General features: G+C 60.1%; 2 protein-coding genes across 6 annotated transcripts; one reads left to right on the top strand and one right to left on the bottom strand.

Annotated features, from left to right (window-relative positions):
- The first annotated feature begins 771 nt into the window (after positions 1–771).
- Positions 772–21344, top strand: ARHGAP45 (Rho GTPase activating protein 45). 4 transcript variants are annotated; one of them, XM_080384621.1, is made up of 23 exons: positions 772–1118; positions 3273–3603; positions 5237–5380; positions 6455–6539; positions 6945–7017; positions 7505–7583; positions 7970–8107; positions 8344–8408; positions 8929–9039; positions 9642–9722; positions 9929–10108; positions 10326–10463; positions 10720–10910; positions 11230–11390; positions 11788–11886; positions 12363–12464; positions 13033–13196; positions 13713–13901; positions 14278–14415; positions 16807–17045; positions 17325–17586; positions 18032–18134; positions 18617–21344. In XM_080384621.1, exons 1-23 carry the CDS (start codon positions 1029–1031, stop codon positions 18976–18978), a joined length of 3525 nt encoding a protein of 1174 aa, XP_080240747.1. In that variant the 5' UTR covers positions 772–1028; the 3' UTR covers positions 18979–21344. The 4 variants fall into 4 exon arrangements, with proteins under 4 accessions (XP_080240747.1, XP_080240748.1, XP_080240745.1 ...); XM_080384622.1 differs by having other exon boundaries at positions 846–1118; positions 11809–11886; XM_080384619.1 differs by lacking the exon at positions 772–1118 and adding an exon at positions 1443–1911.
- A 434-nt stretch (positions 21345–21778) lies between these two features.
- Positions 21779–24491, bottom strand: POLR2E (RNA polymerase II, I and III subunit E). Of its 2 annotated transcripts, none has more exons than XM_080384632.1 (7): positions 24172–24491; positions 23947–24062; positions 23444–23524; positions 23177–23235; positions 22926–23004; positions 22420–22498; positions 21779–21937 (listed from the first exon to the last, which is right to left on the bottom strand). In XM_080384632.1, the coding sequence occupies exons 1-6, from the start codon at positions 24401–24403 to the stop codon at positions 22433–22435; spliced, it is 633 nt and encodes a 210-aa protein (XP_080240758.1). In that variant the 5' UTR covers positions 24404–24491; the 3' UTR covers positions 21779–21937; positions 22420–22432. The 2 variants fall into 2 exon arrangements, with proteins under 2 accessions (XP_080240758.1, XP_080240757.1); XM_080384631.1 differs by having other exon boundaries at positions 21779–22094; positions 24172–24489.
- Between the last annotated feature and the right edge of the window lie 319 nt (positions 24492–24810).

The following is a 24810-nucleotide window of genomic DNA, read 5'->3' as shown; positions in this document are numbered from 1 at the left end:
CGCACTCCCACCCACGGGCGCCGCCGGCCACGCGCACCCGCGGCCACGCGGACAGGCGGGGCACACGGAGGCGCACACCTCCCCCCCCCCCAACCCAGTACACACCCCCCGCTCCCCTCGCCCCGACCCCCGGAACCCTCCGCAGCCGGGCCCGGGCCGGCCACCCCCAGCCCCGCTGCCGGCAGGTGGCCCGCTAGACGCGGCCCCGTCGTGGGGTCCCGGGCCCGAAACGGGGTGTCGTCCCCCCCGGGCCACCCGCGGGGACCCGAACAGCCCGGGGGGCAGCGGCAGGGGGTCCGCACGCTGCGGGAATGGCACCCCACGGCCGAGCCGCTCCCGGGGTTTATCCGGGTGCTCTGGGCAGTAGAGGGGCTGCGTTACCCCACGGGTGGGTGTCACGGGTGGGGGGCCAGGGGCAGCGCAAGGACCCCAGGGGGGCAGCTAGGGCCGGGCCATCCTGGCAGTGCCACGGAGCCCACGGGAGACAGAGCTGGGAGCACCCCGCGGGTGGGGGCCCAGGGCCCTGCAGCCCACCCCCCACACACACACCCTCTGGCAGTGCCCTGTGGGAGGGGGCTCGTCCTCCCCAGACTGATGGACACCCCCAAACAGGAGTGAACCCCACAGAGGCCTGGGGTCCCGCAGGTGTCAGCCCTGCTCCCACAGAGCAGGGCTCTCTGACCACCCCCCTACCCCCCCATGCAGCCCAGGGGTGCAGCACTGAACCCCCCCCTTGCAAACAGCCCCCAAGAGCTCCAGCATCTTCTCTGCAAGGCTGAGAACAGGCCCGAGCCCCGGGGGGGCAGCCGGGGTCCCCCTTCCCCCCGGCTTGGGTGAATATTTGGCTTTTTCCTGTTTCAGGTTCGGCGGCGAAGCCGATGAGGAAATAAGGCAGCGTCACACGCGCCCTCCTGACAGTTGGCCCCGGCGAATGTGGCCGACGCGGTGACTCGTGTGCTGGAAGCCAGACACCGGCCACGCCAAGCGAGGGGCCACTGAGGCCAGGGGCTCGGCCGCCCCCCAGAACCATGTTCTCCCGGAAGAAGCGGGAGTTGATGAAAACCCCCTCCATCTCCAAAAAGAGCCGAGCGGGAAGCCCCATCCCACAGACGCTGCCGGTGAGTGCCCACCATCCCCCCCCCCCCCGAAGTGGGGTGGGGGGCGCAGCACCCATGGAGCTGCTGGGAAGAGTTGTGGGGTGGGAAGGGGGATCTGGGTACAGCCAGGAGGTCTGCGAGGAGGAGGAGGGAGCTGAGGAAGGACCCTGCTCGCTGGGCCTTGGGGGGGGAGGATTTTTCCCCAGGTGAAGGGGAGGGGGCAGCTGCCTGGGGAGGCGGGAGGTCAAGGAGGGCTGGGGGAAAAAAGGGGGCTGTGGCAAAGAGTAGGGAAGCCTGGTGGTGGGTGGCTGCGGCCGAGTGTTTGGGGAGGGCAGAGAAACCCCCAAACCTCCCCGGGGAGAGGGGCAGGAGCGGGGGGATGCCTGTGATGGGGCAGCCCTGGTACCAGGGCTCTGCCATTTCTCTGTGTACTTGTGGGCACCCCCGCCTCACTGTGGGGGTGGCCGGCAGCCGGGGCCCCCCTGCGCACCCCAGCGCTGCCCGTCCTGCGCCTGCGCTGCGCCCGCGCCCCAGCCCACAGAGCATGGGGAGAGCCATGGCCGGCGGGGCAGGGGCGCCGGGGCCTGAGAGCCCACCCGCTGCTCCTTAGCTGGGGGCACCCATCCCCTTCCCCACCCTTCTCCCCGACCCCCTGGGGGAGGGCCTATGGGTGGCAGACGGAGGGATGCTCGGCCGGGCGGCTGGGAGGAAGAGCTACAGCCCCTATCTGGCGGGGCGTCGCAGGACGGGTAAAGCCAACTCGCCCAAACGCTCCCTGGACTCGCTGCCCCACGCGCCCGCCGTGTGGCTGACGGTACGGCCGGGTGCACCCATGGGTGCTGGATGGGGGGCACTGGGGTCTCCAGGGCCACTGCACCCCGGGGTGGGACAAAGACAGGCTTTTAAGGGCTGGGTTGGCCCCAGCCATTTTGGGGTGGGGGCCTTGGGCAGCCCCCTTGCTGCCCCACAGTGATCTGGCCAGCCCCGGGGGCAGAGCGGTGCTGAGTTGCCCCAGTTCGCTCTCCCCCATGGCAGCCTCGTGCTCTCAGCCAGCTCGGTGTCTGCCCCACCAGTGCCAACGGCGACTTCCAGCAGCACCCGGCTGGGGATGCTGAGACCCAGCACACTCGTGTCATATCTGGGTGCCTGGGGGTTGCTGATGGGAGCTGCTGGAGGGGTGAGGATGGGGCCCCCTCCCCGTGCCACAAAGACACTTGCTAGATGCATGGCCCCCACTAGATACACGGCCCTGGAAAGCGCCATTAGTGCCGGTACCAGCCCCTCCCTCCAGGCAATGTTACCCCTAGAAACTGGGGGCTCCCTCCAGCTGTAAACATCTCCAGAGAGTGGCCTGGGAGGGGACCCTGGGAGGTGACCCCATTCCTGCCCCATCCCTGGCCGAGCAGGGCCTGTGCCTGACCTGGGGATGGGACAGGCAGAAAGAGGAAGGGATGTGCGGGGCCAGATCCTGCTGTGCCAGGGTCCCCAGGACCCCTGAAGATGGGGAGCTTTGGCATGGTGTGTGCTGGTGGGGACAAGGCAGTGTCACCCAGATGGTCATTGTGTGTCCCCCAGGACAAATCTAGAGCCACAGGGGCTGGGGGTGGGGGTGGTCAGTGGGGGCTGTGGGGTGCTCCTGTGCTCTGGTTTTGGAGCTGATGCTCCTTGCAAAACCCCTGGGCTGGGGGTGGTTAATCCGCTGGGAGCCGGGAGCGTTGGGCAATGCCAGGGCTGCCTTCGATGTGGTGGAGGGGATGGTGGGGATGGTGGATGCGGCCAGGCGAGTGCCCAAACCCTGCCAGCTGCTGTCCCACCCTTGTTCCCTTGCAGGTAGAGCCACTGCCTTCACCCTGTGGGGTCCTGAGGCTGTGCCCGCCAGCCCCCACCCCAAATCCCCAAAGGGCTGGAAACACTGGAGTGGGCTGTGCCTCGTCCCCGTGCCGCAGCAGGGCAGGATGGCTCTCAGTCTCTGCTAGGGTATCTAACTGGGGAAACTGAGGCACAGCACAGCTGCAGGACCCGGCACCAGCCCCTCAGACACCAGCCCATCCCTCCAGGCTGGTGGAGTGGGGGGTCCCGGGGTGCTGTCCTCTCCCTGCCCAAGCTGGGGTCCCGGCCGTGCCCCGGAGCACTGGCTGTGCGTGCTGGGACCTCACGCTCATCCCTGCTCCCCAGGACCTCTCCCGCAAGGATTGCCTGGAGGCACCTGGCACCGGCCCTGGGGAGCTGCCCCCTGCCAGCTCCAAGCTCAGCACCAGCCCCAGCACCGCCGGTACCCTCAAGCGCCCCACCAGCCTCAGCCGCCATGCCAGCGCCGCCGGCTTCCCCCTCACCACGGCGGGCCCCAGGCCCATGGCCAAGGGCCACAAGACCCCCACATCCTACAGCCCCATGGACGGCACGGAGGGCCCCTTCATCGACACAGAGGACATCTCCCAGCTGCTGACGGACGTGGCCCGCTTTGCCGATGCCCTGGAGAAACTGCGGGATGTGGTGCTGCGGGACGGTGAGTGCAGGGATGCTCCCGGCTCCTGCCAAGGCAGCACCAAACCGCCTGCCTCCCCGGGGACAGTCCGGACCCATGGGTGGGGGGTCTCTGCTTGGGTGGGGGGTCTCTGCTTGGGTGGGAGGGGACTGGGACCCCCAAGGGGTCGTGCTGAGCTGCGGGAGCTGCTGGTAAGAAGGTGGTGGGTGGCTGCCGGGAGCTCGGAGCCAGGATAATGTGGCTTCCTGCCTGCAAGCTATTTTCATCCGCCCGTTTTCCTGTTTACAGCACAGTGGTGCCAGCTGCCTGCCAGAGCCCCCGGAGCCCCAGGGGGTGCTGGGCATGGCCCCCCAACCCCACCGGGCCAGCCTCACCGGGGCAGCTGGTGGGATGGGGTCAATGCGCCAGCATGGGGCTGAGTGGGCTGCAGGGCCATGGGTGGGTGTTCGTGGCCACCCACCCGGGAGGGAAAGGGGATGGTGATGATCTCGTGGTCCTTGTGGCGAGGTGGGGCTGGGGGGGTCACATGACACTGTGTTTTCGGCACTGGCTTTGCAAACATGTTGACGCATCCCCACTCACCATGGAAAATGGCAGCACCCAGCCCGGGGCACCGCTGCCCACAGTCCCAGCGGCCGGATCCACGGTGCGGCTGGGGTCTGTGCTGCTGGGGGGGCCATGGGATGGCAGCTAGCAGGGTGATGCCCCCCAAAGTCCCTGCAAAGGTTTGGGCATTACAGGGCAAGGAGGAAACAGCCCTGAGCTGGACAGGAACCGTCCCGCTGCTGTCCCCACTCGGGGTCTGCGGTGATTGCTGGACCCCATGTGGGACAGCCAGAACGGTGCCATCCCCAAGCTGACAAAGAGACAGGGAGAGGTTGGGGCTGACCTGCAGGATGCAAGCATGGTTTTGGGGGCTAACTCTCCCCCGCACCCATCCATCCTCATTCCTAGCCCCACTGGTGTCCCCACTTTCCACTCTGGAAGGGGCCTGGAAATGGGAAACAGAGGAAACCCCTTCCCAACCCTGAGCAGGGGGCTGGGACAGGGAGCGAGGTTTGCCTAGCCAGGCGGTGGGTGCCAGTCTCCCACCCCAGTGCTTCCCTACAGGAGGGTGCTCACCTCCTAACAAGGCTGACAGCACCCAGCCCCAGCACCATGCTGGCGGGGAGTCGGGTCGGACCCCTGGGCTGGCAGCTGCAAGCCCACGGAGGGGACAGTTCCCTGGGAAGGACCTTGTGGGACTCGGCGAGCCCGGCTGGATGGGGCACAGCGCAGGACAGACCTGCTACATCCCTCCAGTGGCTGGGAGCGCCCAGCCGGTGGGAGGGAAGGGAAGGAAATGAGGAGGAAATTCCCAAACTGCTTTCAAGGGAAAAAATTACTACTAAGGACAAAATGCCTAAAAGGTCAGGCTGCCCCAGGCCTGCCGCTGCGCCGGGCAGGGGACACACTGGCTGGGGACGTACCGGACAAGTGGGAGGTGGCCATGCCAGTCCTGGGAAGCCCCAAAGCCAAGGGGATGGGCTGCATTGTCTGGGAGCCTGGTGGGACCCTGGCTGGGATGTAGCTGGCAGGGGATGGATGGCAGGCTTTGGGGATGGGAACACAGGGCAGGGTTTCATCCCCCATCGCCCCCCCCCTTCTCTTGCAGACCCCAAGGAGCCCCAGCGGCCACTGGCCCACGAGTGCCTGGGTGAAACCCTGCGCATCCTGCGCCAGGTCATCAACAAGTACCCGCTGCTCAACACCCTGGAGACCCTGACAGCCGCTGGGACCCTCATCTCCAAAGTCAAGGGTGAGACGATGGGGCTGGGAGCTCTGCCCCCTCCCCTCCTGCCCCGTGCCAGGGTGTGCAGGGCCCGGGGAGCCCAGGGGTAGAGGCAGGGAGGGCGAAAGCATCCTGCTTGCTGTGTTTTAATTTTAAGGATGATGTAGTATCAGAAATGACAGAGCCCAGATCCCTGCCTGCGGGTTTCCAAGCACAGCTGCAGGAAAAACACTTAAATAATCAGATCCTGCTCCTGGCAGCACCTCGTGTTTATAAGAGCGGGGTCTGTGGCACCCAGATCCTGGCCAGGGCACTGCCTCCTGCCCGCAGCAGCAGCAGCAGGGAGGGGGACAGCCGCGCTAACCGCAGGCAGAGCACAACATTCTGCGTCACTGCGCTGCTTCCTGGACACCGAACAGCAACCAGCAACCGCGCGGGGACAGGAAACCTCGGGGTGGGTGGCAGGAGGGCTGGTGTGGGGCTGGCCCCACGCGGGGCTGGGATGGAATCAGTTCAGGCTGTCCACGTGCCCGGGCAAAGGGGTGGGAGCGCCCACCTTGTTGGGGTGGGGGTGGGGGGCTCAGCACCCCGCAGAAGCTGACCTGAAAGGCACCAGGGTCTGCCCAGAAGCCTTGGCTGCCGGCAAAGGCATCACGAGCATCCCTTGGCTTGGGTGTCTGCCAAGCGCCGTCTGCCTCAGCTCCCACTGCCGCTGATGGTTCCTCTTTCAGCCGTGGGCGAGAGCCTTCCTGGAGGAAGCCATCCCGCCTCGAAGCAGGGGGCTCTGGGGGTGCCAGAAGGCAGTGGGACGGGTCCACAGACAGCAGCACTTTTCCAGCAGCCCTGGGTAACGGGAGTAAATAGAACCGTGAGCCAAGGGATGCTGGCAGGGAGTCAGTCCTGGGAGCAACGCGGGGTCAGCGGCACTGCGCTGCACTGGAGAAAGTCCATCATCCATAGGGATGATCGTCTCCTCCCCACTGCTCCCTCAGGCTTGGCCCAGCCCCAGCCCCCCAGCAGGGCTGAGCTGGCAGGTCCTGCTGCTGCCTGAGACAGGGATGCGCTCGCAGTGACAGGGCTTCTGCATCTCCTCGTTTCCAGGTTTCCACTACGAATCCAACAATGAGACGGACAAGCGGGAGTTTGAGAAGGCCGTGGAGACCATCGCGGTGTCCTTCAGCAGCACGTAAGGGACTCTTGGCCAGCTGTCACCTAGATGGATCCCATCACCTCCACCCCTCGCCCCATCCCCTCCCCACACACACAGCCCCAGTGACCACTGGTTTGGGGGGTGGTTTGAGGACCAGAGAGACCCCACGGGGAGGGCAGGTTCACTCCTCCTGGAGGGACCCCCAAAGCCTGCTTGAACCCACAGGCTCATCGCCCTCTATGGTGCTGGGCTCTGCTCCTCCACCTGGGCTGCCAAGGGCACGGGGAGCTGAGCTGATCCCTGCTGAGAGCAGAACTGCGGCTCTGATACCCCAGCCTCACCCGGTCCCTTGGATGCGGGTCGGGTTCTGCCAGGTGACAGCCCTGCTTGTCACTGCCCATCCTCCCTCTGCTGAGCCCAGCTGTGTTCCTCTTGTCACAGCGTGTCGGAGTTCCTCATGGGGGAGGTGGACAGCAGCACCATCCTCTCCATCCCACCCAGTGACCAGAACCAGGTGAGTGATGCCCGCTCCCATCATGGGGGTCTCGGGATGTGTCGGGGCGCTCAGACCTGGCCCAGGAAGGGGCTGAGCCCCCAGCCCCAGACGTGGGATCCCCAGCTCACCTCCAAGCCTGGTGGAGCTGGGTGTAGGCTTTGCCTGCTTGCTCCTGCCCTCACCACCATCCCAAGGAGGGGAAAAGCCACCTGGCAGCTTGATCCAAAGGGCAAGGTGGATCGGGAAGGGATGGAGCAGCTCTGTCAAGAGGCGTTAAAGAGGGCTCTGGTCACTCTCCTTCGCTCTGCCCTGGTCTGGTGTGTGCACAGAGCAAATTATTTCTCCAGCGACATTCCCCTTAGCTCCTGGCCACAGGCACAGCAGACTTCCAGCAACAGCAGAAAGGCTCCAGCATCTTCGGGTTTCTGTCTCCCCTCCATCCACCAGCCCCTCCGACTACTCCCCTTTTGTCTGATCGGTCCCTTTTCTTTCCCAATTCCCACAGAGTATGGAGAGCCTCTATGGGGGCATCCCTGGGCCTGGAGGGGATGCCATGCCTTCGGGCATGGAAAGCTATGACACAGGTAATTCCACAGACTCTGGGTGCAGGGTTTGGGGTGGTAGGGTACCTGCCTGAGCAGATGGGCTGACAGGAACCAGCATCTTCCCCACCGCTGCCATGGTCCTGAGCTGCACATGGCTTCTTGGCTGAGAAAAGGCAGCAGAGCTGCTGCTGGCAGCGGGGACACCAGCACAGCGTGATGCTGGCACAGATACGGGGAGGTTGGCACTGAAAGCTCAGGGAGCTTGCAGGGGTGAGCCGGGCTGTCCTGGGGTTTTCCCAGCTGTCCCAGTGCTCCTGGGAACAAAAAGGCACATGGAGGGAGCAGGTCAGTGAGCACAACAGCAGGAGCACATTCAGCATGTCTCTCCTCTTTCTCTCCCCATCTTCCCCTGCATCCCATCACAGGCCGTCCTCCGGCCGAGGAGGTGGATGTGATGCTGCAGCGCTGTGAGGGAGGGGTAGATGCTGCCCTCCAGTATGCCAAAAACATCTCCAAGTACATGAAGGACCTCATTGGATACCTGGAGAAAAGGACCACGCTGGGTGAGACGGGGAGCACGGCGGGTGGGTCCTCTCCAGAGTGGGGCTGAACCCCTCACGGCAGCATCAGACCACGTCGAAGTCCTCTATGATAAGAGAGATGGAGGGAGTCAGACCCTGCAAGGGCAGTGGTGAACTTCAGTCCTGAAGTTCCTGATTTATTTTTCAAAAGGAACCCAATCAGCAGGGAAATCCCAGCGTCTCATACGTCTTTTTCCCTTCCCACCTTTTTCTTCCAGAGATGGAGTTTGCCAAAGGGCTTCAGAAGATGGCAAACAGCTGCAAGCAAACCATCAGTCAGGAGGTAAGTCCACATGTCCCTAAAGCCACCAGCATCCAGGCTGGTGGGCTGTGTCAGGAGCAAGCAGCCCTGGAGAGCTCGCTTTGCACGGCCCAGGAGAACAAGCGTGCAGCTCTCCAAAGCTCTCTGCTTGGCCAAATTCTTGGGTCCAAACCAGAGCAAGGGATAATGCCGAGACCCTGCAAAAGCTCCTCCATCAGTGGCCAATGCTTCTGCCCTGGACCTGCCAGGTATTCCAGCAGGGAGAGCCCGGGCAGTCTCCCACGCCAGATGTGCCCCAACCCCTGGCTCTCCAGCCCAGGCACTGGGCAGGTGACACCACGGAGCCCTTCCAGCCTCCTCCAAGCAGCCCCTGGGCAGCCCGTGACTGCGCTGTCTTGCCCAGGACAGGGCTTGCACCAGCAGCAGGCAGCCAAGCCGAGCCTCTGGCTCTTCTTCCCTGAACGCCGCGCTGCAGGATGCGTCTCCTCTGGTTCAGGCTGCGGTGCTGAGGCTCAGGATGCTGCATTTTTTTGTTCCTCAGACGAACATGCCTTTCCTGTCCATCTACCTGCTGGCCCTGGAGCAGGATATGGAGCACGGGACGTCGGTTCTGCAGGCTGCCATCACCCTGCAGCACCAAACATTCCTCCAGGTGAGAGCACAAAGGCCGTCTCTCCCCGGTGGCTGGGCAGCGAGGGTGGCTGGTGGTCTCCTTAGTCCTTCTGCCACAGGCAGCTCTTCCAGAATTTGGAATCCTGCTGCTGTTCGGCTCAGCCACAGCTTGGGCTTGGCATTCCCTGGCTTTGCTCCGGCCTCGGCGGATCAAGGAGCCCAAGCTCTCAGCCAGCTGCTGGGTCCTTTGAGGGGTTAGATACAGGGTCTAGGAGAAGCCCCCCAAGTCTGGAAAATCGAAGAGCACCCCCTTACTGATCCCCACCTCATCTGAGGCCTCTCTGCATTGCCGCTTCCTCACCTCCACCACCACCAAGCTGCACCATCTCCCAGGGATCTGGTGTCCTGCCAGAGGGTGGATCTTGCTTAGCTCGGGCTGGAGGGAAACTGCGTCTGGCAGCACATCCCAGGCTGCAGATTTGTGTCCATGGCACGAGCCCTCCCGTTAACCGAGCCCAGATGTGCTGGGGAATGGTAACAACAGCCACAGGGAACTTCTCCTTGCAAAGCCTTTTGCAAAGGGAAGAGCGATGAGCATTTAGCTCAGACCACCATGGGGGTTGTTTCTCCCTCCCGATTCAGCCGCTAACGGTGAGACGCCTTGAACATGAGAAACGGAGGAAGGAGATCAAGGAGCAGTGGCACCGGGCACAGAGGAAACTGGTGAGTAACAGCCCCCCTGGCATGGTGGATCCTTTGAGGGTGCTGGACCCCTTGCCCCTCCCTGGTGGTGGTAGATGCTTTGTCCTTGGGTGCTTCTGGTGTGCTGGGGGGTTCTGGAGAAGCGTGGGGGCCCTGGGAGCTTGCAGGAGGTAACCATCCCCTGGCAGAGCTCCGTCCTCACCTTGGGTCACTGTCTTCGCTGGCAGCAAGAGGCAGAGGTGAACCTGCGCAAGGCCAAGCAGATCTACATGCAGCGCAGCGAGGAGCACGACAAGGCCAAGTACATGGCGGTGAAAGCGGAAGAAGAGCAGCAGAACACCACCAGCAGCATCACCACCAAAACCCTAGACAAGAAGAGGCGGCTAGAAGAGGAAGCCAAGAACAAGGTAGGAACATGACGGCTCTGGGCTGGGGCTGAGCATCTGCCTGGCAAGAACCTTCTCACTCCTCGCTGTCCTAGCACAGGAGCAGCCCTGAGCTCCCCGCAGATCCTCGGACACAGCACGGAAATGCCTAGAGGCATGGGGTCCAAGCGCAGAGAGCAGTTCCCCTTGTCCTCCTTACCCATGAACCGCTTCCATCCCTTCCTCTCCCACCTCTCAGGCAGAAGAGGCCATGGCCACGTATCGGACCTGCATTGCGGACGCGAATACCCAGAAGCAGGAGTTGGAGGATACCAAGGTGAACTCCCTGCGGCAGATCCACGAAGTGATCAAACAGAGTGACCAGGTCATCAAGATGGTGAGTGGGGCTTGCTTGGGATGGCCCCCCAGGTACGAGGGTGGCCGTATCCTGCCCAGGAGGGGTTCAGGTGATATCCAGGTGGTGCAGAGCTCTCCTCACTCCCTTGGGCTCTGCAAAGCCAATGCTGAAGGCTGCAGACCAAGCACCACTCTGTGCTCCTGACTTCTCATCTAACCTGGAGCTCTTTGTCTCTCTCTTCCTTGCAGCTCAGCTCACAAAGCTCACGTCTGATTTCCTTCTACGTTCTTTTTAGGCTACAATCTCCTTCTATCAGATCATGCACATGCAGACAGCTCCGCTGCCCGTCAACTTCCAGACGCTGTGTGAGAGCAGCAAGCTCTACGACCCCGGGCAGCAATACGCCTCTCACGTCAAGCAGCTGCAGCGAGGAGACGAACCTGACACCCAGTACGACTTCGAGCCCTACGTGTCACACAACACCTGGTAGGAAAGGAGAAGGGGAAATCATTCCCGGTTTACATTCATCCTCTCTGTCACTGGCAGCCTTCCCCTGGGCTGGCACTACCTCTGCTGCACAACCAGCATGCTTTCAGCATGCCTGTGGGCGGCTCCTGCTGGGAATACTGGGGCTGGACCAGCTGGGAATTCCCTTCACATCCTCCGATGGATGAGACAGGGTAGCTAGTATTTAAGTGAGGACGGTAAATCCCACGGCAGGACAGCAGCCATGAATAAGGTTTTCAGGTGTCCATCCCTCCCACCCACTCAGACACAACCTTTTCTCCTCCTCGTCACCCACCAGGTCCCCCTTCACTCGGGCGCGGAAAGGCAGCTTCAATGCCAATGATTTCTCAACAAACACCGGCTCTGACGGGGCCGGGCTGCCCAAGGACGGGACCCCCTCGGAAGGAGGTGCAGGAGCCAAGGAGCAGCAAAGTGGGGCCCCGGCGGCTGAGCGGAGAGGTGAGTCTGGAGCACCCACCCCCACAGCACCGCTTGCAGCAGGCTGCATCCTCCCCACGGTCAGGATCAGACCCCGACCTCCACGGGTACCGAGGGGGGCTTCTCCTTGCAGCAGGAGGACAGGCTGGAAGCCTTGCAGGCTGAATTTCCTGAAAGATGCAATATCAGTTCTATGGGGTTTATTTGCTGCCCAGTGCTACCAAACAGACCATTCTCCATCTTCCCATCTTTCTTTCTCTTCCTGGGTGTGTTACTGAAGGTATCACGACCCCCCCAGCCCCTCCAGCAGCCTGTCAACAAGAAACCGAGCAGCTTCCTTCAGTAATTTCAGTGTCTCCCGGAGTCCAGGATGTTCTACTGTGTTTCTCTCCTGAACACAGAAAACAATCTCAAATAGGCTGTGTGTTTTCCTCTGCAGGTGGTAGGGGACACCAGGTCCATAAATCCTGGCCAACCTCCATCACTGAAGCTGACAGCAGCCTGGATTCCAACACAGGTAATTACCGAAAACAGCCCAGGGTGGGCAGTCCTTCCCCTTCTGGGATGCTCAGCCGAAACCTGGAGCATCGGAGTTAGGCAGTTATCTGCTGCGTAATAACATCGTGGTGTAAATAACTGCTCCGATCCCCATCTTCAGCGGGACGGGACAGGATGGGACGGGACGGGATGGGACGGGACGGGATGGGACGGGATGGGACGGGACGGGACGGGATGGGACGGGATGGAATGAGATGATGGGACAAGACAGGGCAGGACAGGAGGAGGAACCACTGGACCTTTGCACTATGCTGGCTGCAGCCCGCTCCCTTGCAGGGCAGCTCCCCATTTCCCATTTTCTCCAGAGGCAGCTCCGCCGGCAGCGCCAGGCACACGGCTGCTTGCTGGAGGATTCGGCCGCACGCATCAGAGCGTGCTCAGAAGAGAAGCAACGCTGGCAGTAGCCTCACTGGCTTGTGGGTTTTCTTCTGGCAGGTGAATTCAGCCATAAACTCCAGCGACTGTCGTCCAACGGCACCATGTCCTCCAGCGAAGAGCTGGGGGAGAAGGACGAGAACACCACCCCCTTTGAGCAGAGTAGGTGACCACGTGGCAGGTGACACCATGCCGTGCGCCCACACAACACCCAAAGCTCACTGCGGGTTGGCTTTCCCCAAATTCAGTAGCTCTGGAGGTGAAGTGGACAACTGCCGGGAGGATGCCTGGCAGTGACCCCTGGAGGAGCCCACAGCGTTGCCTTTGCCGGGGGATGAGCTCTGCTCAAGCCAGTGGGAGCAGATGAGCTAGGGCTGTATGCCTCGGCGTACCGGTTAGCTGTGGCACCACTAAACCACAGGATGACAGACCAGTTGGGGTGTGAAGGGACCTCTGGAGACCATCCGGTCCAGCCCCCGCTCCAGCAGCTCTCCCAGAGCACGCTGAACAGCCAGGCAGGGTTTGAACATCTCCAGAGGAGACACCGCAGCCTCTCTGGGCAGCCTGGCACCCTCAAAGGAAAGAAGTTCTTCCTGATATTCAGGTGGAAGAACTGGTGCATCCAGCTGGTGGTCTCCTCTGTGACAGCGACCCTTCTGCTCAAGCTTTGCTTAACATTGCCTCCTCAGGAGCCAGGATGCAGATGCATTTATTTTTGTTCTGCTCACAGGCATCAACGGCATCACCCCAGAGATGACGGCTCCAACGGGGCCCTTCCGAAACATTGGCTTGTCCAAGGCTGCCCAGACTCATCGGCTGAGGAAGCTCCGTACCCCTTCCAAGTGTCGGGAGTGCAACAGCTACGTTTATTTCCAGGGAGCAGAATGTGAGGAGGTAAAGCTGGGAGAGGGGGAAGAGAGCTTGGTGCATGGAGCAGATGGACGATATGTCCCATGGAGGGGGTGAGCTCACCGCTGCCTGTGCACGGTGCCGTGATTCGCTGTGTCCCGGATGAGAGCAGCCTGCTGCAGCGCAGCTTTGCACTCCGGCATCAAGGATTCACTGTAGAAATGCAGCCAGGAGCTCTGACACACGCATTGTCAAAACCGTGGATGCAACCACAGCCAGGAGTTGCCAGCTGGCTGTGGAAGCAGAGGTGCCAGCAAGGAGTTTGGGGCAGGACTACCTTAGCCCAGCTCTAACCTGTGTGTAGGAAGACGTTCCTCCCTGGGGAGGGGTCCACGCGCTTTGCATTGGTCCTACAGTGTCTCCGAGGCATTTTTCCTGGCTGCCACCAAGCTCAAGGAGCTCCTCCATCTCCAAGTGATGCCTGGTGGCTCCTAGCAGCTGCCCTTCCCCCTGCCCCACGGTGCTGTCTCTCATCCCCACGCATCCCCCTGTGTTTTCCAGTGCTACCTGGCCTGCCACAAGAAGTGCCTGGAAACCTTGGCCATCCAGTGCGGCCACAAGAAACTCCAAGGGAAGCTGCAGCTTTTTGGGCAAGACTTCACAAAGGCTTCTCAGAGTAGTGCCGACGGCATCCCCTTCATCATCAAGAAGTGCATTTCCGAGATTGAGAAGCGGGCACTGAAAACCAAGGTGACGCACTCTCTCTTCCCTCTTCTTCAGCTGGGCTGGCTCAGCTCCCTTCTCCTGGGTCCATCTCCTGCCTTGCCATGATCACGGACGGACCCGTTTGCCAGATGACTGGGAGGGCAGGAAGCCCTGGAAAGTCCCAGTGGATAAAATTGCCCCCGATACCTCAAACTCTGACCTTGGAAACTCTCTCCTCTTTCTTCCCTATGAAGGAGGAATGACAGTGATGCATGAGCTGGAAGGGAATGTTCCAAAACGGTGCCTGAGGGGCACTTCCAACCCCAAAAGGAGAGGGCGGGAGCTAGAAGCTCACTATCTCCTGCAAACACAAAGACAAACATTCCTCCTCATTTCAACTCCGCTTTTCTTGCTTTTACAGGGCATCTACCGAGTTAATGGTGTCAAGACCCGTGTGGAGAAGCTTTGCCAGGCATTTGAGAATGGGAAAGAGCTGGTGGAGCTGTCCCAGGCCTCCCCTCATGATATCAGCAACGTCTTGAAGCTCTACCTGAGACAGGTACGGTGCTGCTGATACCTCCTGCCGGCGGGGAGGCGGCCAGAGGATCTAGCATCCCAAAAACCCCAAACTTGCCTTTCCTGAGCCGTCTCTGGCAGGAGGAAATCTGCACAAACTGGGCTTCATAACCGTGTGGCTGTGGGTGGTGAGAGGGGTCCCTCCCGGCTGGGCGGGGGTCAGCGGTGGAGATGGGAGCATATGCATGAGTGGGGACGAGCAGGCACGCTGCGCTGCCTCCGAGCTGCCAGGTTTCTGCTCTGGGTGACCTTCATACAACTCTCCCACCGGCGCTTCGCCCGGCTCCCCCGCCACGGTGGCAGCGGCATGGCCATGGCCACCCACAAAACACCACGTCCCAACTGGGGAACCAGGGACACAACAAGGGAAGGGACCCAGCAAAGGTCTCTCCGCACAACAGAGCCAGGGCTGAGCTCACGTCACCCCGAGCAGGGCTGTGCCCCTGGGGTCACCCTGCGGGGGGCTCAGCCCTGTGCCATGCTCCTGGGGTCACCCTGTGGTGGGCTCAGGGTCACCCTGCGGTGGGCTCAGCCCCATGCTGTGCCCCTCTGGTCACCCTGCGGTGGGCTTAGGGTCAACCTGCGGTGGGCTCAGCCCCGTGCCGTGCCCCTCGGGTCACCCTGCGGTGGGCTCAGGGTCACCCTGCGGTGGGCTCAGCCCCATGCCGTGCCCCTCGGGTCACCCTGTGGTGGGCTCAGCCCTGTGCCGTGCCCCTCAGGTCACCCTGCAGTGGGCTCAGAGTCACCCTGCGGTGGGCTCAGCCCCGTGCCGTGCCCCTCAGGTCACCCTGTGGTGGGCTCAGCCCCGTGCCGTGCCCCTCAGGTCACCCTGCAGTGGGCTCAGCCCCGTGCCGTGCCCCTCAGGTCACCCTGTGGTGGGCTCAGAGCCCTGTGCCATACCCCTCAGGTCACCCTGCAGTGGGCTCAGAGTCACCCTGCGGTGGGCTCAGCCCCGTGCCGTGCCCTGCCACCCGCAGCAGCTCTGCCCCAGGCACCCTCTGCTCCCGGCGCTGGTACCCAAACTGGCAGTGCAAACAGTGTCACCCACATCCTCCAACAGCCACCACAAGGCAGAAGGAGAGGAAGCAGCTTCTCCTGCACCCTGCAGCCTTACCACTTCACTCTTTAGTGCTGCTTCTCTCTGAGGGCCAGTGTAGCTCCACAGAAGGGCTCCTGCGTGTTAACTCGGGAATCAGGCCCAGCTCCAGCAAGGAGGCTTGTCCCTGGGTCCCCTGCACTTGAGAAGGGCTATGAATTGCCCCCGTAGTTTTTCCAGAGAAGAAAAGCTGAGTGGGAAAGAGAGGAAGAAATCAGTCCTGAGCCACGATCCAACCTCTCACTGCAGAGAAATGGGTTTAAAGTCCCTCTGTAAGCTGCTGGAGTGGAGGGAACTGCTCCGCTGTGCGAGGCAGCTGGTCCCCAAACCCATGTTTAAGCCATTCTGAAAACATCCCCAGCCCTGCAAAACCACCAATTAGTTAAAGTGCTGCTCTGGCTGCTTTATACAAACCTCAAAGCAGGAGTTTCCACCTAAGCCAGCCCCACCTTTGCTGCAGGCTGTGCCGGTGACATCCTGCCTCCCCCAGCCCACAATCCATCCCTGTCCTCCTCCTGCTGCCGTGCCCACCCTGGGCCAGGGCTTTTCTAGGGGGGAAAAAAAGAATCCCTTAACCTTGACCCAGCAGAGAGCACCCACGGGTGGAGCAAATGCTGCTTTTTGCTTGGACCTCCCAGGTACTAATTGAGGAGGGCAAACAAGGCTGGATTGATGCTCTTCAGGAGATGGATAAATAAACATTACCTCCTGGGTAGCAGCATTTGCAAGTGTTGGGGATGTTTCCTTGCTGGTTTTCTCAGCTCAGCAGCGCTGGGCAGGTTGATTTAAAGAATCAATTAGCAATATTCGAGTGAGCGGAGGTTATCTTTATTCGGCAGCGCTGGGTGCATGGGGGATCGCTCCACCGAAGTCATGCACCCCGAGGGGATTTTTCAGTCCCCTCTTTATACAAACTCATACATATTCATTAATTTTCCAGGAAATCGTTTACATATTCATTACAATTCCAGGAACTCATTTACATATCTCACTGAACTAGTGACCATGATTTAATTCCTTGTCTTTGCCACGTTGCCACAACAGGAACTTAGGACCAGATAGCCTTTTTAAAGGTGACAAATCCAAGGACTTGGCAATTAGTACATCCCGCATGTTAGCAATAAGGGCCCTTGGACGTTTCCCAATTTTTAGATAAACATAAGTACATCATCCTATAGATAAGTGGTACATCATTCATCATTCAGGGTCTAGGTCTGGCGGTGGGGTGACCCTCCTGGCACGGCTCTCCGGCACCCATCTCCCTGTTCTCGCTTGCAGCTGCCGGAGCCCATCATGCCCTTCCGTATGTACAACGAGCTGATGGGCCTGGCCAAGGAGAGCTTACAGGGCGGCGAGGCCAAGGGCAAGAGCGGGAAAGGGGGTCCCGAGCTGGTGGACAAAGGAGCCGACACCGACAAGGTGGTGGTGAACCTGGTGCTGAAGCTGAAGGAGCTGGTGAAGGAGCTTCCCTGGGAGAACATGGCCACGCTGCAGTACCTCCTGCAGCACTTGAGGAGGTGAGGAGGGCAGGTCCAGAGCCCATGTGGGTGCTGGGGCACCTTCCCTTTCTTCCCAAGAGTGCTGCCGTGGGGACAGCCCAGCTTTCCTGGGAGCAGGGAGGTAGATCCGTGGCTGCAGCTACTTCTGTGCCACTCACGGAGCTCGCGTGTGCCACAAGAGAGGACTCTGTGCTGCCAGCCCAGCATCTCCTCCAGCCTGGATGCACCAGGGTGAGCCCTGCCCGTCCACCCATCCCTCCTCCCTGCTTGCTCTCACGAGTTCCTCCTCCTCCTCAGGATCGTGGAAGTGGAACAGGACAACAAGATGACCTCGAGCAACCTGGGCATCGTCTTTGGGCCAACACTGATGCGCCCGAGGCCCACGGATGCCACTATTTCCTTGTCCTCACTGGTGGATTATCCCCACCAAGCTCGCATCATTGAGGCGCTCATCATCTTCTATTCGACCATCTTTGAGAACAAGGAGCCCACGGTGCTGGCCGACCCCAGCAAATACGTCACAGATACCAAGGAGGAGGCAGCCAGCTGCTCCAACCTGGTAGGAGTCCCTGGGGAAAAAGGAGCACCTTTAGGGGATGTGGAGCTGGCCCGCAGCCCTAACACCCCCCACGCCCCGCACCCCTCTCCTGAGCAGGGTCCCAGCCTCATGCTCTGCCCTGTGGCTGGCACCGGTGATGTTCCCCATCCCTGACGTGCCAGGGTCCAGCCAACACCGTTGCCTTTCTCTTACAAAACTTGCCTTGCTTTGTCACATCCCCGCGGGCATCCCACTCCACCTGCAAGCAATTTGCTGCCCCAAAAGTCCTGTCTCAGTAGGTGAGACAGGTGGGGGGGGGGGGGGGGTGGAGAATGGAGCCTATGCGCTTTTACACAGGGATAAAAAGATGGCATTTTGCCAGTGAACGTTTTCTGGAAGCACATCTCGGTGAATGAGAACGTTTTCTTCCCCTCCGTGCCCTCACCGCTGTACCCCTTCCTTCCAGGGCAAGGCAGGCTCCCAGCCCACCGCTCTGCCCGGCAGCCTCCCCTATCTAGAGCTGCCTTTGGAGAAGGGGAATTTGGGGTACGGCGCTGACTCATTCACAGGTAAGTGAAAGGCACCCAGCGGCTCCTCCACAGTGGGCACCAATCCCTCGGGAGGTGCAAGACACGTCCCTGGTGGGCACAAAGCCCTTCCCCTGTCCTGAAGACCCCCACATTTACATGTCCCTGGTGGACACAAAGCCCTTCCCCTGTCGTGAGGACCCCAAATTTGCACGTCCCTGGTGGACACAAAGCCCTTCCCCTGTCCTGAAGACCCCAAATTTGCGTGTCCCTGGTGGACACAAAGCCCTTCCCCTGTCCTGAAGACCCCAAATTTGCGTGTCCCTGGTGGGTGCAAAGCCCTTCCCCTGTCCTGAAGACCCCACATTTACATGTCCCTGGTGGACACAAAGCCCTTCCCCTGTCATGAGGACCCCAAATTTGCATGTCCCTGGTGGGCGCAAAGCCCTTCCCCTGTCCTGAAGACCCCAAGTTTGCCGAGCAAAGCTCCTGCTGATGCCGTGGTGGTGATCTCTGTCCCATAGAGTCTGGTGACCGCTCTGTTGACTCTGACTCCGAGCTGGAGGACAGTGGGGAGCTGCTGGCCGCTGCGGACGGGACCCCCCGAACCCAGCTAACGAAGCAGGGCAGCGAGACCAGCACAGACGAAGCTCAGTTCTGTGATGAAGGGAGCGAGGGACAGCGGAGCCGGAGCTGCAGCATGGGCCAGTCGGACGCGGAGGGCACCGCTCCCCGCTGCTGCAGCCCCCCGGGAGAAGAGCAAAGCGATGCAGAGGAATACCCCGAGAGCCGCCTCGCCGCTGCCGACACGGACTACAACACAAACCAGTCCAACAATGCAGCCAGGTGCCACGGTGGCCACCAGCAGCAGCCCTGGTTTATCTGAGCCACAGAACAGAAATCCCATGGACCCTGGGATGGGACAAAGGGACAAAGCCCAGGAACTCCCCAGGCGTAGCGATGCGGGACGCTGTGGTGCTGAGGGGTGGGGAGGGAGGGTGCGGAGCCGCAGGCAGCTCAGGGGGCTTTGGTGTGTCAGCTGCAGGCAGGTCCTGGCTGGTTCGTGGCTGGAGCTTTCACATGAAACCCCTGAGCCTCCAGCTCCCGACAGGGAGAATCGGGTCAGTCTGCTGCGACTGCCGACGGAACCCACCTCCTGGAGCAGGGCAGATCCTACTTGTTTGGGGCTGGGCAGGAACCCAGGGCTTTGCTGTGCCCGTGCCAGGTCATGGGCTTAATTCTTGCTGCGCTCCTTAATCCCGCGCCTCTACTGCAGAAATGGAGACAAGATGAGTCAAAGGATCGGACCAGCCTCGCTGGCTGCAGCCGGGAGGTGACGCAGGGAGAGTTGCCCCGTGGCTGGCAGGGGAAGGGGACGTGGCTGGGCACGGGCACCACACGGACACAGGGACACCTGGCTCTGCCACCTGGGGGGCAGCACCCCGGGCAGGGGACACGGCCGGAGGGGCACCAGGTTCGGCGCAGCCCAGTAAAAGCCACCGCACCATCTCTCACAGAGCCAGCCTTGGCTCCGGGGCTGTGGCTGCACCACTTGCCAGCCCCTGCAAGGTACATCCATCACTTCTAACTGTCTGTACCAGGCAGCCAAAGGCCAGCAATGAACCTACTGCCTCAGCACCTCCAGCCAACACAGGACTCAAGTGGCCACGTGCCTTTGCCGGCTCGGCTGACGAGGTTTGCGTTGCTGCTCGTATTTATGGTCATTTTTCTACTCGGCAGGAGCTGCACAAAGGGCAACCCGCAGGCTGTGAGCAAGCTCAGGGGATGGGATTTCCTGGCTGCAGGGTCCGGAGCATTGCCTGATCTCTCAGGGTTTGGGTTTTTTTGACAGATGTTTGACCTTAAAAAAAAAAAAAATAATCTAAGCTGCCAGTCCAGGACTACATGTCTGCTCTTCCACTGGGTCCTGAGATGGAGCTGGGCAGAGAGCAGGTCATCCAGGGGCGATGCCTCCTGCTCGGGACCACCATGGCCTGAATTGAGTCACAGCCCCTGCCAGTGTAAGAGGCTTCTTTTTTTAGTTGTTTTTGGTTTGGTTTTGGTGGGTTTTTTTGTAAACTGATGACCTTTCAACATGAATCCACTACCTCTGCTGGCAAAGGAACTTCAAAGGGTTAAACGAGACCAGCCAAAGTATTTTTTTTTCTTTAAAGCTATGAGACTTTTCTGCACTGAAGCATAGAGAAACAAGTAGATATTCTAGCTTACAAAGAGCTGAAAGCTGTTTCCTTCTATTACCCTGTTTGTTTTGTACCTGGGCTGCGCTCCTGCCTCTGCCATTAGAGCCTCAGCCCCGGAGGGCACGTGGCCAGCAAAGACCAAGAGCTCGGGACAGACACCCAAGGGCACCTGGCACACCAGCAACTCCCAGCCCACGGCTCCTAAGAAATTGCACAAATCCAAAGCTGTTTTCTAATAATTACCTACCCTTCATGATGAAGATCATCATGAGATGCTGGGCTCCAGACCGTCCCTCGCTCTGCTCACGCACCCAGACCTCCCTGCTCCGGGTGTGAAGAGACAGCAAGGGGGAAGGCAGAGCTGGACCTCGGGCCGAGGAAGCCCAGTGAGCGAAGCAGCAGTGATGTTCTGGCTGAAGACACACCGAGCAGTGCTGGGGGCTCTGCGCACCTCACTCCTGGGTGACCAGCCAGACGTTTGGCCCCGTAGAAGGTTGGTCTCCAGCAGAGGGGAGAGCCTGGGTTAAGGGCTGGACTTGGTGAACTTGAAGGTCTTTTCCAACCTGAATGATTCCATGGTTCTACCATCACAGCTGCCAGAGCTCTCAAAGACTAATCGGAAACACAGCTCAGCATAGTAGGTCAAAGGTACACAAAGCCAAAGTTAATTTACAGCTGAATGGTTTATAACTGAGCCAAAGAAGAGCTGGAGATATCTGCGAGATGTTTTTCCAGCAGGTCATTTCCACGGTAGCAAGAGTAAGGAGGCCGGCTGCCCCCTCTTGCTACCAGCACTGCTACGGGCGGTACCGTGTGTGTTTGCGAGGATGGATGATGGTTGAATGCGAGTGAGGGAAGGGACAAAAGCGATGCTTGAGCTTCACATGGTAACAGCCACCCTTCTCTTGGTCTATTAATTCAGCATGGGAAAAGTCAAGCGTGTTTGTTATGACATGCCTGTACTGCTGTATGAAGCTGTGTGACATGTTTTGCTGTGTTCAGATTGACATGCTTCTGAAAAAAATAAATAAAATCAGTGTGTTCAAACCCATTTGTCCCAGAGATCCTTCCAGACTCACACACCCATGGCCGCAGGAGGCTAAGCACTGTAAGGAAATACTCCCACATATTTCTAGCAAGTAAACTGAAGTTTAAACACCCTCAGAGACCTGGAACAGATTAAAATGAAAATGACTGGGGGGTGATATGCAACTCTCCACGGCAATATCTGAGCACCAAGGTCTCAAAACAAGGTTAAGCTAAGGTAAGAACATTGAACACCTGTTCAAAACAAGAACAGACAAGGTAAACAACAAGGGAAGTCTGAACTGCAGCATTGAAACTGCATATGACAGCTGGGCCAGAGCTCCGCAGGGTGGGTGCTTGGCTCAGCCGTGATGGAGAGTCCTAACACAGGGACTCGCAAAGTCTAGAAGGCTTTGCTACAGAGAGAGGCTGAGAAATACAACAACAGTGAGGAACAGCCAGAGTACAAATCTTTATTAAAAATAAGTTCCTATAAAATAAAATAGGAAAGCAAAGGTCTTTTTCCACTCGCTTCTACTCTGCACGCTTCTGTTGCTTCAGGTTACTTCCATGGCTTGAGTCCTTAATGACAACTAAGGAGTTACAGCAAAGTCCATGCTGGAAAACAAAGGGATGAGGCCAAGTAACACGACTGCATAAAGGCAACAAGGAAAGAGCATTTTCTTGGCCATCTAGGGAAAGGCAGACATCTCAGAGTGTCTGTAAATCACCAGTGGATGGGAGGATCGGCAGTTGTCACACAACTCTTCCACACCTGGAAGAAAAGAGAACTCGGGATGTGAATCCCCCGACACCTCCCTCAGCAGACTGCTCTCAAGGCCAAGCCCCATGAACAGCCTGAACACTGACAGGCACATCCTGCACGGCAGACACCGAGGCACGTAACCAGGTAAGCCTTGATCTGGTCTGTCCTCTAACCTAGGAGTTAACAGTTCCCTCCATAAACAACTTAAAGCTCTAAGATCACCTTTTCCTGGAGGCTGTTTGCTTCAAGTCAACCCTGGAAAGCTCCAGCCTAAGTCTCAGGCACTATCGCCCAAAGCTCTCTGCTAGCCACAGGGTTTTGTGCTCTGCCTTACCCAGCGCTCCAGATCACTGCACCAGCCTGTAGGTGATGTACCGGCCTGCAGTTTCACTCGGTCTTATGATCTTCACTACCTAGGAGGCCAACAGAAGGAACTCATGAGGGAGAGAAGCTGGTGGCGAGTCTCCCCTGTGGGGCTCTCTGTCCGACACAGGCAGGCGCTCAGACCCGGATGACGTGGCTGCAAAGCCATGGCACTCGGCAGCCACAGAGATGGCCAGCGCTGAGCTCCCTGCATAGCGTGGAAGTGCCAGCCTCCAGCATGAGAGGAGGGGGAGATCACAGAGCATGGGGCTGGCGTCACATCTGCTGCCTGTTACCAGCTGGTTCAGCAGGCAGCCAAGCCTGCTCAGCGTGCATGCATCTGTGCCTGACCCACAACAGCTTTTACATTTGAAAGAGATGTCTTTCCTGTCTCCAAGAGTTCTGAAATACACCGAAGGACCTCCCCTTCTTGCCCTGCCCACCGGGAACTGTTGCCTGAGTCTATTTCTCTCTTACCTGACCACGTTTTATTCCGAAGTACCGGGCCACAGGATCCCCAGCTTGTATCCTTGGGAGCTGGTTCTCCCTCAGCTTACTGCACAGGGAGTTAAGGAGAAGCTCCCCCAGCAGATGGGCCCAGGTGCCCGTTCATTAGCACAACTCATGGAACAAAGTAATAAACCATCACATGCAGATGTATTCATTTTCAGCCCAAAGCAAGTGTGCATCACACCCAAGCAGGAAGGGAAGGAACAAACAAAGGATACTATCTGGCCAGTAACTCAGTTACTTCTTCCTTTGTCATGACAACATGCTCTGGGACCAACTGTAAACAACAAGGGAGAGAGACTAAGATTAGAAAGCAACTGGTTCTTCACAGCACTGGGAAGAGCAACGCATTTGTAAGAAAGAAACCCAGGACTGTGTCACTTAGCCCGGTCTTCCAACTGAGAGGTCTCGGGAGCTGCCCAAGCCACAGCTCAGCACAGAAGACTGAGCATCCCGCCCTCACTCCACAGCCCGACACTGCTCACCTCGTGTTCTGTGATGTTGATGAGAAGCTCTTGCTGCAGGAACTGCTCCAGGATGTATTTGGGAGCCATATCCACCAGGGACTGGAAAGGGAGAGGACTGTCAGACGGCAGCGCCGCTCTGGGACAGCCCTGCCTGTGCCCAGATCTGCTCCTCAACAAAACCGTTACTGCAAGCGTGGAATGGCTACACTTGCGCTCACACAGCTACAGCTATGCAGGCAAAGAGCACACAGAGCTCCTGACTGCTGGCAAACACTCCCTTTTCTCTCAGGCACCTCCTGCTCCCACCTGTTCGCTGGAACCAGAACCAGCTGTTCCGGCGATACACACCTGGGTGTTAAGCAAGTGCCTGTATCAAGGTACAACAGGCTTTAGCAAGTATCGGGAAGGAAAGTTTAGGCTTTTATCTACCTCAAGCAGCACTGACAGACAGACAGATGGAGCACCTGTGGCCCACAGCAGCCCTGTGGTGCAGGGGCGGCCTCCCCCACGGCCCCGGGTACCTGCTTCGCCGACGGGGTCATGCCCTGCTGCACCACGATCAGCGCCCTGGTGATGTTCTCCTCCTGCATCCTCTGGCAGTACATCTTGATGGTCTTTATTCCCACCTTGGGCTCCTCTGGGAAAGGAGGTGGCCCCGGCGTCACCCAGGGCCCTCCCAGAGCCCCCCACAGCCCACAGCACCCCCCACCCCCCCAGGCCACGGCCCGGCGCCGGGCCCCGCTCACCGGGGAAGAAGACGAACATCTGGTCGGTGGGATCGTCGTTGTGCGCCACCAGCACCGTCAGGTCGGTCCGCCGAGGCCGGCCCTCGCTGGGCTTGTCCCCGAACTGCGCCTTGAACTCCTCCAGCGTCTGGTCCAGCTCGTCCTGGGTCACCAGGTAGCCCCGGTCGTGGCAGAGCTGCATGATGGTCTTACGGATCTTCCACAGCCGGTACGTCTCCTCCTCGTCGTCCATGGCGCCCGCCCGGCCCGCACCGCCCCAGGCCCCCGCCGGCCGCCCGCCTCGGGCCTGCGCAGGCGGCCACAGGCGGCGCCGGGGCGGCCACGGGGGCCTCGGCCGCGGGGGCTCCTGGGAGCTGCAGTCCGCTGCCGGCCGACCCCACCGCCCGCTCGGTGCGGGGGGCAGCGCCTCCCCCTCCCGCAGCCGCGCCGGATCCCCGCCCGCCTGTGCCCCAGCCCGAATAGGCCGCGGCCGCGCACAGGCCAGCAGGGCCGTCGCCGCCGCGGGGGGGCCGGTCTGCAGCGCCCGGCGGCCGGCCCCGCCGCTCGGTCCATCCCTCCCCCCCCCGCTCCCGTGGTTTCGCCCGCGCCCCCCCCGCGACCTCGCCGAGGCCACCACGCCTACCTCGCTCTTCCATTGGT

The sequence above is a fragment of the Falco punctatus genome (genome assembly GCF_963210335.1).
Source record: "Falco punctatus genome assembly, chromosome: 4".
NCBI classification, from domain to species: Eukaryota; Metazoa; Chordata; class Aves; order Falconiformes; family Falconidae; genus Falco; species Falco punctatus.
Note: the sequence above shows the minus strand (reverse complement) of the source record. Positions and strands in the feature narration are given on the sequence as shown.

Excerpts from the sequence above, each read along its gene's own strand:
- ARHGAP45 (XM_080384619.1), top strand. The coding sequence starts at position 1,783 with ATGCTCGGCCGGGCGGCTGGGAGGAAGAGCTACAGCCCCTATCTGGCG. Across the intron at positions 7,584-7,969 it reads CATGGAAAGCTATGACACAG|GCCGTCCTCCGGCCGAGGAG; the intron begins GTAATTCCACAG and ends ATCCCATCACAG. Across the intron at positions 17,587-18,031 it reads CAGCCAGCTGCTCCAACCTG|GGCAAGGCAGGCTCCCAGCC; the intron begins GTAGGAGTCCCT and ends CCTTCCTTCCAG.
- POLR2E (XM_080384632.1), bottom strand. The coding sequence starts at position 24,403 with ATGGACGACGAGGAGGAGACGTACCGGCTGTGGAAGATCCGTAAGACC. Across the intron at positions 23,236-23,443 it reads TCAACATCACAGAACACGAG|TTGGTCCCAGAGCATGTTGT; the intron begins GTGAGCAGTGTC and ends TGTTGTTTACAG. Across the intron at positions 22,499-22,925 it reads TCGGAATAAAACGTGGTCAG|GTAGTGAAGATCATAAGACC; the intron begins GTAAGAGAGAAA and ends TTGGCCTCCTAG.